We start from the raw sequence: 12,449 nt of genomic DNA, 5'->3' as shown, positions 1-12,449 counted from the left end.
GTGAGGCCTGAGGATTGCATTTTAAGGATGCCTGCCATTAGGTTCTGTGACAGAGCCATGCAGGACAGTCATGGGCTAAACCGATCATTATACATTTCTGTTCAATGAAGCCAATTGTACCAAAGCTCATTCTACTGTATGTTGTATTAAGAAGGCAACAAAATTCAGCAGCTTCTTAAATTAGATCAAATTAATTCGATTATGCTAAATATTGATGTAAATCGATGAAGTCTAGAGCTGAACTTGTACTCTTTTAAAACTCAATGTCCATAGAAGCTTCTGTTCATTACAGTGCTCTAAATTTGGCCGGAAAGTCAAATATTTGTGTATACTTTATTCATGGTGTTGGATTAATAAAAACTGAACAGTCATGGTCCTCAGACTTTTGAATACCTGAAGCGCTGAGCACTGTACCCCGCCGTTGACTGTGGTGGCATGTTTCTTTCAGCCAATGGGCAGTGGAATCAGTGGGGTCATTGGAGTGGCTGCTCCAGGTCCTGTGACGGAGGCTGGGAGAGAAGGATGAGGACCTGCCAGGGCGCGGCCATGACCGGGCAGCCTTGCGAAGGGACAGGCGAGGAAGTGCGGAGATGCAGTGAGCAGCGCTGTCCTGGTGAGTGCGCTCAGAGTGTCCCCGGGAGATACGCTGGGCCCTCAAAAAAAAAAAAAAGATGAAAAATATTGCCGTTGGTTAAAGATAATGTTTCCTCTGTTAAAGTATTGCTGTTGATAAATGGTGATTCACTTCTTTCCCTGATGTATGAGGTTTCCTCTGTTTCTGTGTCATAGACTGTTTTCTGTATGTTTTTAAATTGTTTGCTGCAAAATGAGTAGGCATATTGAACAATAACATGGGTAGACAAGTTTGAAATTACTGATAGTTTGGGGTATCATTTTTGTAACTATCTTTATAAAATATTTGTTTACTGAGAGAACAAGTTGCCTTAGATTACTTTAGTAGAAAATAGATGCGCGAGAAAATACAAATATAAGGCTGAAACTCAGAAACTTAAACTTCACTGTGAATCCATCCTGATGTGTGACCTTGGACACCTCGGTTTTCCTGCCCCATTCCCACTGCAAAAGGAAATCCCTGTGAGGAACTCACTTTAAAATGACAGCATCAGGTCTTAATTCATAGAGAAAGCCTGGAAGTATTGCTACATTAGAGGATTTTACACATAAGCATAGCATACGGGAAAGGTCAGAAATTGACCATATTATAAATCACATATATCTGAAAGTTCATGTAGAACAGAGACTCTTTCCTATGAGTGTGTATATTTCATAAAATACTGTTAATACTCAAGACTCAATAAATAAGTGAAAATTAGGATTTTAGAATGATATCATTGGCAAAATTTTGTAAACATGATAGAAAAGCTAATAGCATGAAATTTTAAGATTTCATTGCTGTGTATTAAACTCTGAACTTAGAAATTCGAAGACCCAATTAGAGTTGATGTTGCCACTGTTAATTGTGGGCAAGCTCGCCAACTCTGGCTGTCTGGTCCTGCTGGGTGTGATGACTGCCCCTGTTTGAGATTCCTTTTCAGTTCAGACAACTATGGATTTCTGTCTCTTATCTAACATGACTACTTCAGTTTAAAAAAAAAAAAAAAACAACTCAATGAATTCTAAGAGTTATCTGGGATCAAAACTTTGTATTTCTCCATATTGAGAATTCTAAAGACTTTTCATGGTTCAGAGATAATAGCAACAGAAACTAGACTCTGAGGGCAACAATAAGTCAGTTGTGTTCTTTTTAGAGCTTTAAAAAATCTAAAATTAGTTTTGTTCATTCTTAAAACCATATGAATCCTGAATGATAAGAACTAACCAGCATGAAGGATTCTGTTAAGAAGGATATCTTCACCAATTAGCACTGTGAAATTTCTCCTGTGCTTCATAAAAATTAAGAAGCGTTAAACAAAGGCATTTATTTTGCCCAGGGAGAAATTTCACTGGAACAGTAAGCATAATTAAATAAGACCCTTTTTAATATTTGAAGTTATCTAAACTAGTCTGAGCATGCCAAGGTTCTTAACCAGTCCTTTAACACTGACTTTCATCTGCAAATACAGATATAAGATGGTGCTGCTTGCAACCAGATTTATAAAGATTGCCACCTGCTGTTTGGAAAACATTTTACATATCTATTTACAAAAAAAAGATATTACACCTTGTTTGCTAGGCTTATTTGCTGTCTTTCGTGATTTCAGGGAGATTGAAAAATTATATAAAACTGTAAACACTTTTTAGATTATATAAATATATATTTTTGACATTAACCTTGATACTTTAATTTTTCTCTTTTCAAAACTGTGATTTAAATCATCTCCAAGTATGCAAATAACATTTTTCAATTAAAATGAATTATTGAGTTAGCTAAACAATTCACAAATTAATGCTTGTACAGGGGTAAAAAGATAATCATATGTACCAAGCTTTTGAAAATATATCCTGATCTTTCACCTTCATACAAATCACACTGTCCGTTAACATGTGACTATTAATTTCAATAATACTTCTGCCTCTGTATAGAAATTTTATCAAAATAAAAGTAGGGTTCTTTTAATATTTATCCTTTGACTTTTCCATGCACATCAATGTCATCTCCAGATTATTTTTTTTCAAAAAGGCAGGGATAATAAATAACTTAGTTTTCCACAGTAGACTTGATTTATATGATATACTGGCTTTTCAACTCAGAGCAGTTATTTCTCTATGGTCAGTATATATTCCTTTTATAATTAGGAGCATAGGTTTTCTAATTTCTTCCACTAGATTGCTCCTAATTTGCACACAGGCAATATAAATTGCGAAAACTTTCAAATTATCTTAACAGTTGCTAACTCATTTTTTCTTGTTTTGTCAAAGCTGAAGGTTTCTCTTGAAATAATATGCTTTTTCTAGAGCTATTTATAGTACTGTTCATTCTTAATTTTATTCATCCTGCTGCAAACAAATAAATTAGTATTTATTTTTATGCTTCACTTAATTTGGATACAAAACAAATTAATCAAGTTTGCCAAGAGACCCTCTGTTGTCAAGAAAGGAAAGTATAATATATGCACATCTTTGGGTAATTAATGAAAATAATGATTAATTATCTGGATTTAATCAAAAGCTCTTATCACATCTACTAAAAATGGAAAATATAAAATATTTTCCTAACAAGATTAGGATATTTCTTTCCTGGTAAATAGATCAACTAAAAGTATTAAAAAGAGCATCAATGTCCCTGTCTTCATAAGAAAGAGAATGAGAAAAATATTATTTAAAAAACTACTTCTAGTTAAGAAATAAGGAGCTACAGGGGAGATAATTAAGTTGCCCAAATCTTAAATTGATCAAACTCACCAAATAATGATTTTATTGATCTCAGTCTCATTATATACCCAAGCTTTTGGCTTAAACTAGTGGAATAATTTTGTTATATTGCTACAATGTGAAAACATACTATTTTTAGTCTTTTGTTTGGTTGGTTTTTTCTCCCCCAGTTTTCCCCTGGTTAATATCATTCAGAAAGCAGAGTTACTGGTGATTCGCCTATGTTAGCCTAAGGCTTCCCAAGGCCTCTCTGCCCTGTTACAGGGAAGGGCTTGCGCTTCCCAGAGCCCAGTTCTAGGATCCATGAATCTTTAGTCATTAGTTGCTAAATTGGAACCTGCCATGCACAGGCAGATGTTATACTTAATTTATATATAAAATGTTCTTCTTGGAGTCACCATTGCTTTGTCTACAAATGATGAGCAAAGCCTGCAGGTGGAATGTGCTGAGAAAATCTTTATAACAGCAACTTAAACAGAGATGGAGCAGTTATTGTGATTCTGAACTCTAGATATTCAGAGCCACTTATTTGGTTTCTGAGTAACTTTCTTTTAGTAGGAAGAAAACATCACTGCACTTGCATTTTTTGAGCTTTTATCTTCTCTGAGTGCCTCTCTGAATTGTCCAGAGCTGTGCTCCTCAAACTTTAGTTGACAAATCCCTTTTAAAATTGCATCAAGCATGATATAGGATGCTCCGGGCTGGTGCACTGGGATGACCCAGAGGAATGTTATGGGGAGGGAGGTGGGAGGGGGGTTCAGGATGGGGAACACATGTACACCCATAGCAGACTCATGTCAATATATGGCAAAACCAATACAGTATTGTAAAGTAATTAGACTCCAATTAAAATAAATACATTTATATTAAAACAAAAAAAGAAAAACAGAAATTCTTAAAAAAAAAATGCTTCAAGAAACACTTAGGAATAAACCTGACCTAGGTGGTGAAAAAATATGCTAAAAACTATAAAATATTAATAAAGGAAATTGAAGATTATTCACAGAAATGGAAAGATATCTCATGCTGTTAGACTAGAAGAATTAATATTGTTAAATGACCATACTACCCAAAGCAATCTATAGATTTAGTACATTCCTATCAAATTACCATGGCGTTTTTTCACAGAACTAGAACAAATAATCCTAAAATGTATATGGGACTTTAAAAGACCCAGAATTGCCAAAGCAGTCCTGAGGAAAAATTTAAAAACAGGTGGCATAACCGTCCCAGAATTCAGATAATACTACAAGTCCACAGTAATCAAAACAACATGATATAGACACAGAAACAGACATATGGATCAATGGAACAGACAGAGAGCCTGGAAATAAACCCCTGCACCTATGGACAACCAGTATTCAACAACGAAGGCAAGGGCTTAATTTCACAAATGTTCAAACAGCTCATACAACTCAGTAACAAAAAAACACAACCCAGTCAAAAAATGAGCGGAAGAATTAAATAGACATTTCTCCAAAGAAGACATACAGATGGCCAACAGGCATATGACAAGATGCTCAACATCACTAATTATTAGAGAAATGCAAATCAAAACTACAATGAGATACCACCGTACACCAGTCAAAATGGCCATAGCTAAAAATTCTATTACTACAAATAACAAATGGTGGAGAGGGTGTGAAGAAGAGAGAACCCTTCCACATTGTTGGTGGGAATGTAAATTGGTGCACCCACTGTGGAAAACAGTACAGAGGCTCCTCAAAACAAATAAAAATAGAGCTACCACATAATCCAGCAATCCCAGTCCTGTGCATATATCCAAACAAAGCTATAATTCAAAAAAATACATGCACCTCAAACTTTAGTGGACAGAATAATCACCCAGAGAGCTTGTTAAGATGGAGATTCATGGGCCGGTCCTCTCTCCCAAGGTTCTGATTCAGTAGGTCTGGTCTAGGCCTGGGAATCTGCATTTTTAACAAGCTCCCAGGAGTTGGTGGTAATGCTGCAGATGACCCAATAGGTTTCACTGGCCTTGAGTATAAGTAAGTAAATATAAATGACAAAACTAGCAAAGAATGGAAAATGGTTCTCACCTTCAGCCACACTGCTGCAAGTTGCAAAATCACCTTAATAAGATTGCAGGATTTTATTGTATTCACACTTCGTAAATAAGGAGGGATTATTTCTGAAATCTGTTCATAACAAAAATACAGATAATGCATTTCACGTTCCCTTACCCAACTCTTGGTGTTTCAACCAAAATAAAATAGAAACATAGGGCAATTAGCCAGCTGTTGTGGACAAGGAAGAATGGTTTAGGCAGGGCACTCGGTTGTACAGTTCTGGTGCAGGAAGAACTGGGGTGTCACTGGAACCCATTTGAGATGAAGTTGTGTGCCTCAAGGACACATATCCTCTGTAGCAGAGGTGCTTTTTCATTGCCTGTCCCCATGCTCGGAGCTACTCTGCAGACACACACAGCTGTGTAATATCTGGAGCAGGGAATTGTCAGGAAGGAGGATGGAGTCTGCACTCATATCAACTTGCATTCTCCTCCATTCCCAGGGGGAGGACTGGGGATTAATTAATCACTATCAATACAAATATTGTGTCTTTGTTAGAGACAAGTTTAACAAGTTAAAAAGTCAGACTTCTAAGTCGTGTAGGCTGAAAGAGCTGTTTGATGGACTGAGATCTACTACCTCCTCACAGAGCGGTTTCTCTCGCCCTTCTTTTCCCCATGATCACAGAGACGAAAATAACTGCAGCCACTTTGAAGGTTGTTATGACAATTATTTGAATTAAAAATATTTAATGCGCTTGGAAGACTACTTGATTCATAGGGGTGTGTAAATATTGCTGTTGTGACGGTGTATCAGCTTGAGACTGATAATAGTCATTCTCCATATAAGGAAGGCTCTTAAGAAACATATTTGATAAATACCCCTCTTCTTCCCTCAGACCTTAGCAGCACCATGAAGTCTTCATATGCGTTGGTTCCACTGCTGAATTAGAGCAGTGTGAGCACAGAGGCAGAATCGATCTCATTTTACCCTGCACCCCCAACCCAGGGGGCTCCTGAAACATTAGCATTAGAGAATTGCCAGCAAGTCAGATTTGAATTTTTTATTCTGTTTTCTGCATGCAGCTCTACAGTGTAGAATCAATTTCTCTTTAATGCTGAAATTCTAGCATAAGTGGGGAAAACTAATTTTCCACATCAAATTGATTTAAGTCCTGTATAATTTTTGCTATTTTTAAGAGACAGAAAATCAGTTTGAATAGACAGATTAACAGCTAATCACTAGGTAATTGCTACCTTGTTTTAAGGGAGCATGCTAACTGTGTACTTGTGCCTTCAAGTACAGTTGTATCTTACAGATGGGTTTTTATATCTTTACACTAGTGAGCGTAAACAGTGGGATTTTTCAGCCGATAAAACAGAGTCGTGGTTCCATTTTGCTGAGACATAGAAAAGCAAGTGGTTCACATTGCTACACAATAATATGTTTTTTATTTTGAGCACAGAACCGTGGCCTGAACTAATTATATATTTCGTAATTTACAAAATGCACACAGGTAGCATTAAACAGGAAAAAAAAATAACACAAATCTCTATTTCCAGCTTTTCTTTCTCTCCTGCACTTTAGTTTCGTACACCAACCAGCTTTTTGATGCCAGGATGTGCTTAGATAACTCCACATCAAAACTATTTTCAGCATCTCTCCTAAGCTGCATCCTCCCCGTGTCTGTAGCTCAGGGCAGAGCACACCAGACATTCTTCCTGGAAACCCGAGTTCCATCTTTGCTCTCTCTCTCATCCTCACCTCCTACATGAGCCGTGGAGCAGAGCCTGCCATCCTCCTAAGCGGGTTGGAATCCACCCACTTCCCTGGCCACTTCTGTGATTCCCCCAGCCCTACTTCCTTGGTTACACCATTTCAGTTGTCACAGGCCTGCCTGACTTCAGTCTCGCTCTCCCTCGACCCACCCTCCTGCAGCAACCCCCCTCTGACCATCCCCAGTTCTCCTTGCCATCCTGAAAGGTTCCCCAAGATTTGGATGGACCAGGCTCTTCCTTCCCTGCTGATCCTGCTGCACGGGGTTCCCGAGGCACACTTCCCCATCCTCACTGGCTGGCACGTCCTTGTCCTTCGCACTTCCACTTGATCATCCTTCAGGAAGTCCTCCCCTGATGTACTCCTGGAGCAGCCCGGACTCCCCAAATCATAGTGGGTGCCCAGCTGCATTGCAGTTTCTCTACTTATGTGTCCTTCACTATCATGGAGTTGAGAAGCCCTGACTGTTCTTGTTTGTTTTTGTGTGTGTGCAGTATTTATCAAGGAGACTGGGGCATGATAGGGGCTCAAATATTTATAGAATGAATGAGTTCCATTCCTGCCACTGAGGTGTGACCCCAGAAAAATTCTCACTCTTGGGAACTTCATCAACCTAAGATGGAAGAAAACAAAATGTCATTTGACTATCTACACTGTTCTGCTTTAGGTATGATTTTCTGAACTAATTTTTTTAAAGATTTAATCTTCAAAGGTGCCAAATAACTTTTGATGAAATATTTAAAACAGCTGAGGGATTCGACATTCCTTCTAAAAAGCTGAGAATCCTGGACCAATTTGCAAGTTTGAATCTTTGATTTCCCTGGCATCTTCCTTTCTTATCACTTGTGTACTGAGTAGAAACTCAGTACAAAAAGCATGATGAATCCTAAGCTTCATGAATTTGCAGGGCAGAGAACAAAGTTTGTTGACTTCTTTGGGTTTATAAAGTTACTGTGATTTTTTTTTGTTTGTTTGTTTTTGAACTGGCTGAAGTATCCCCTTGTGCTTGTCACCAGGCAAATGGGAACTAGTACTTACTTGGTGTGGTTGGAAAAATAGCTTTTTAATCAGCTTTTTCTTTCACCAGTTAGGCTATATACAGATCATATCAGAGGATTCTGAATAGGGTCCCTGGGACTCTTACCAAGTCAGGCACAGCCATACAAGATCAATTTTTGTAATTATCCAGTACCATGGAAACCCATTTTGGCTAATTTTTAGGAAAAGTGTAGTAGCTAACTGCTCACTATTATTGCTTCTAAATGAAATTTATTATTTACTACTGACTTATTTCACACACACACACACACACACAGTCCTCAGTACTTTGCAAGTCATCCTCATTCTCTGTCATCTTAGGCACTGGAGTAATGGGAAAACAGACCTTTTGAGCATATGTGGTAGCTTTGGGTTAAAAATACACGTGTGTTTATAGTTGTGAAAGTGAAAGTCGATCAGTAGTTTCCGACTCTTTGCGACCCCATGGACTACATAGTCCATAGAATTGTCCAGGCCAGAATGCTGGGGTGGGTAGCCTTTCCCTTCTCCAGGGGATCATTCCAACCCAGGGATCGAACCCAGGTCTCCTGCTTTGCAGGCAGATTCTTTACCAGCTGAGCCACAAGAAAAGCCCAAGAATACTGGAGTGGGTAGCCTATCCCTTCTCCAGCAGATCTTCCAGACCCAGGAATCAAACTGGGGTCTCCTGCATTGCAGGAGGATTCTTTACCAACTGAGCTACCAGGGAGTAGTTTTCCACTATCTTTTAGCAGACCTGTAAGTGCTATGTGTCCTAAGGATGAAACAAAAATCCTTTTCTTCATGGTGCTCACATTCTAGCAGGAGGAGGCAAAAAAAAAAAAAAAAAATATATATATATATATATATATATATATATATATATATAGCAGAAAATCATGCAGATGTATGTGGTTAGGAGTGTCTTGGAGAACACAAGGGCAGAGGAAGGACTGGATGCATAGGGCAGGCAGGCAGGCTGTCTCTGAGAAGACGGGTTACAGAGGAGCTTGAACGCAGTGGGGAGGAGCCGGGAGGAGGTTTAGGGAAGGAAGTGGGGCAGTGTCCTGGGCAGAAGGAAGAGGTGCACAGGCTCTAGAGTGGGGTCCTCCTGAATCTGGAGAAGTCTCGAGGGGGCAGTTAGAGTGGAAGTGGAGGAGCTGACGAAGGAGCAAGGCTGTAGAGCCTTGTAACTGATGCTCCTTGAATCGCTCAGCGTTGCACTTTTATGGAGAGAAGTTTTCCCCAAGTATTGTACCTTTTTAAAAAATTGAGCACTGATCCTAGCCCACCTTGATTTTGAACTTCATCAGTTCCAGGTGTGAGCTGGGTAACTGTTTCGCCCTGCTGGCCCACTCTTGCCATCTAGTGGGGAAAGTGAAAGTCTTCAGGCCAGAATACTGGAGTGGGTAGCCTTTCCCTTCTTCAGGGGATCGTCCCAACCCAGGGATCGAACCCAGGTCTCCCACATTCAGGCAGATTCTTTACCAGCTGAGCTATCGGTGAGTGCTTGTAATTACCAGATTTTCTTACTCCCAAGGTGGACCGGGGCAGGGCACTCTTGGGAATAACAATGGATGTGAGAAACTTTCAGAAACCTTACCTGGAAATGAAGAAATCAGGGTGCAGATGGTTCTATCATTGACTTTTGTCAAGACTGAATCAGGAAAGAAAACTGAAAGCTATAGCAACAAGTTTGGAAATGTATTTCAAATTTCATCAATGAAACTGATGAAAATTTGGTTTTGAAAATAGTAAAAAGGTACAAGTGAAGTGAAAGATTACAAAGGAAGAGTTAATTAGGTGATGTTGAGCAGAAGCTTGGTATATAGATAAGCAAAAAGAGTAGTCAAATGTCAGGTAATGTTAGATTGATCACTGCTTTAGCTTTCTTAAAATAGACTAGCTTTATATAGAATTCAACTATGGAATAAACTGTACATGATACATTCTGTGCATTTTAACACGTAATTTTCCTTTTCATGTTCTATAGTAGTTTGGGTTGACATTTACAAAAACACAATTATCGTCTGTTACCGTATTATCCAGGATAGTAGATATTAAAATTTTAAATTACATTAATAAAAATTAGATATATTTAAAACTCAGTTCTCAGTCTTACTTGCCACACTGCAAGTGCTTAATGGCCACATTGACTAGAAGCCACCATACTGGACAGTGAAATTCTCCTTTATCATTGCGGAAAGTTCTACTGTACAGCACTACTCTTATATTGTTTCCTCAGTAAAACTGATTTACTCAACAAACATGTTTTGAATCTTTACTGCATGCTAGACATCATAACAGTTCATTACAGCAGGTGAAGATTTATTTAATGAAACATAATTAGCCTCCTAAAAGGCAAAATTTTGGAGTTGAGAACGTTTACAAATGTAACCAGATGCTTTCCATCCACTGTGGGAAGAGCTATAATACTTGCACATCCAGTGACTGAGGTACTGAGGAGGCTTCCCAGAGGATCCACAATTTAAGATGTGTTTTAAAGATAACCAGGAATATTAACAAAAAACAAGGAAGGACGTGAGTATTTTAAGTAGAGGATATAGCTTCTGCAAACTCAAGGAAATGTGAATTTGTATGGAGTATCTGGAGGATTACAATTCTATGTGCCTGGCTGGTTCATGGTAGAATAAATATGAATTGTAATTGGAGAGCGGGGCTAGGGCTTGCTGGAAGGGCCTTTTCTGTCACAGCCAGAACAGTTATCTTTATCCTGTTGGATGACTGGAAAACCATGGAAAATTTCATGCAGCATGTTATGGGATTACTCTGCATTTTAAAGATTACTTTATTGAGGTGGTATAAAAATTGCATTGAACATTCATGTCAATGTATGGCAAAAACTACTACAATATTGTAAAGTAATTAGCCTCCAATTAAAATGAATTTTTAAAAAAAGGAAAAAAATGCATTGAAGAGGAAAGAGGCTAAAGAATAGAAGTACTTTACATCCTGCATCTTACATGTAATAAATATATCTATATTTGGAATAAAAAATCAGTTCACCTCTCTGAGCATGTTTTCCCATTTGATCAATGCAGTTAATAGTCTCTATCCTATAAAGTTGTTGGGGAAATTAAATGAGTCCATTCATGTAAGATGGTTAGTGAGGGCTCAAAAATGTTACTGCTATTAATAGTTTGAAATTGTCTAAGGAAAGCTTTTAACATAAGGAAAATGTAAGGGGTCGATGATTCTGCAAAAATGCAGTGAATGAGACAGGGAGAAAGAATGGTACAAGTGCTTGAGACAAAAGAGCCTTCTAAGACCTTAAATAAAGTGTTTCCAGGTAGGAGGGAGATGTCAAAGGAACAGGTGCCATGGGTAAGGTTCTGTGAGTGATGACCAAGGTGAGTGTGTTGGGTTTGGCTGTTAGGAGATCACTGGTGGGTACGACAGGGCATTTATGAATATGGGGCTGGTGAAGGTTGGACCAATGGCTAAACCACCCACCAAACAAAGATTCCATGACTCGGAGACAGGTGCCTGCAGATTTTAATGAGAATCTAGATAATATGTATGTTATACACACAGAAATAAACTCAATATGAGGGAGATTATCGAGGTAGCAAAGAGGGTGTGCATGAGTCAGAGTTCCAGAATCAGTCCTGCTGATACCTCTACCAGTCCCATCACTTAGACAAGCCTCTCTTTGGGGGCCTTGGTGCCGCAACCATAAAGAACAAGGAGATAGATTAGGTGCTCTTCAATATCACTCTCAGTTCTAAATGCCCACATTTAAACCACTCATCTCAGTGATTCAAGAAAGTATTATTTCAAGATGGCAATGTCTCAAAGTGCTTTCTTCATCTACTAACAACTCTAATGGGTCCTAACGATCTCCTAAACTCTGAAGTTGAATTAGTATCGAGATTCAGTTCAGTTCAGTCACTCAGTTGTGTCTGACTCTGTGCGACCCCATGAACCACAGCACACCAGGCCTCCCTGTCCATCATCAACTCGTGGAGTCCACCCAAACCCATGTCCATCGAGTTGGTGATGCCATCCAACCATCTCATCCTCTATCGGCCCCTTCTCCTCCTACCTTCAATCTTTCTCAGCACCAAGGTCTTTTCAAATGATTCAGCTGTTCGCTTCAGGTGGCCAAAGTATTGGAGTTTCAGCTTCAACATCAGTCCTTCCAATGAACATCCAGGACTGATCTCCCTTAGGATGGACTGGTTGGACCTCCTTGCAGTCCAAGGGACTCTCAAGAGTCTTCTCCAACACCACACTTCAAAAGCATCAATTCTTCAGTGCTCAGCTTTCTTT

At 38.8% G+C, this 12,449-nt stretch overlaps 1 protein-coding gene across 4 annotated transcripts in view; it reads left to right on the top strand.

Moving 5' to 3' along the window:
* ADGRB3 (adhesion G protein-coupled receptor B3) overlaps window positions 1-12,449 on the top strand; it is an 891,397-nt gene that overhangs the window by 374,548 nt on the left and 504,400 nt on the right. For all 4 annotated transcript variants that reach the window (XM_042253849.2, XM_060419932.1, XM_042253850.2 and 1 more), the window contains one exon: window positions 449-613. In XM_042253849.2, coding sequence (XP_042109783.1) covers window positions 449-613 — 165 coding nt within the window. The remainder of the gene's footprint in view (window positions 1-448; window positions 614-12,449) is intronic.

This window comes from Ovis aries, chromosome 9, assembly GCF_016772045.2.
Source record: "Ovis aries strain OAR_USU_Benz2616 breed Rambouillet chromosome 9, ARS-UI_Ramb_v3.0, whole genome shotgun sequence".
Classification (NCBI taxonomy): Eukaryota; Metazoa; Chordata; class Mammalia; order Artiodactyla; family Bovidae; genus Ovis; species Ovis aries.
Note: the sequence above shows the minus strand (reverse complement) of the source record. Positions and strands in the feature narration are given on the sequence as shown.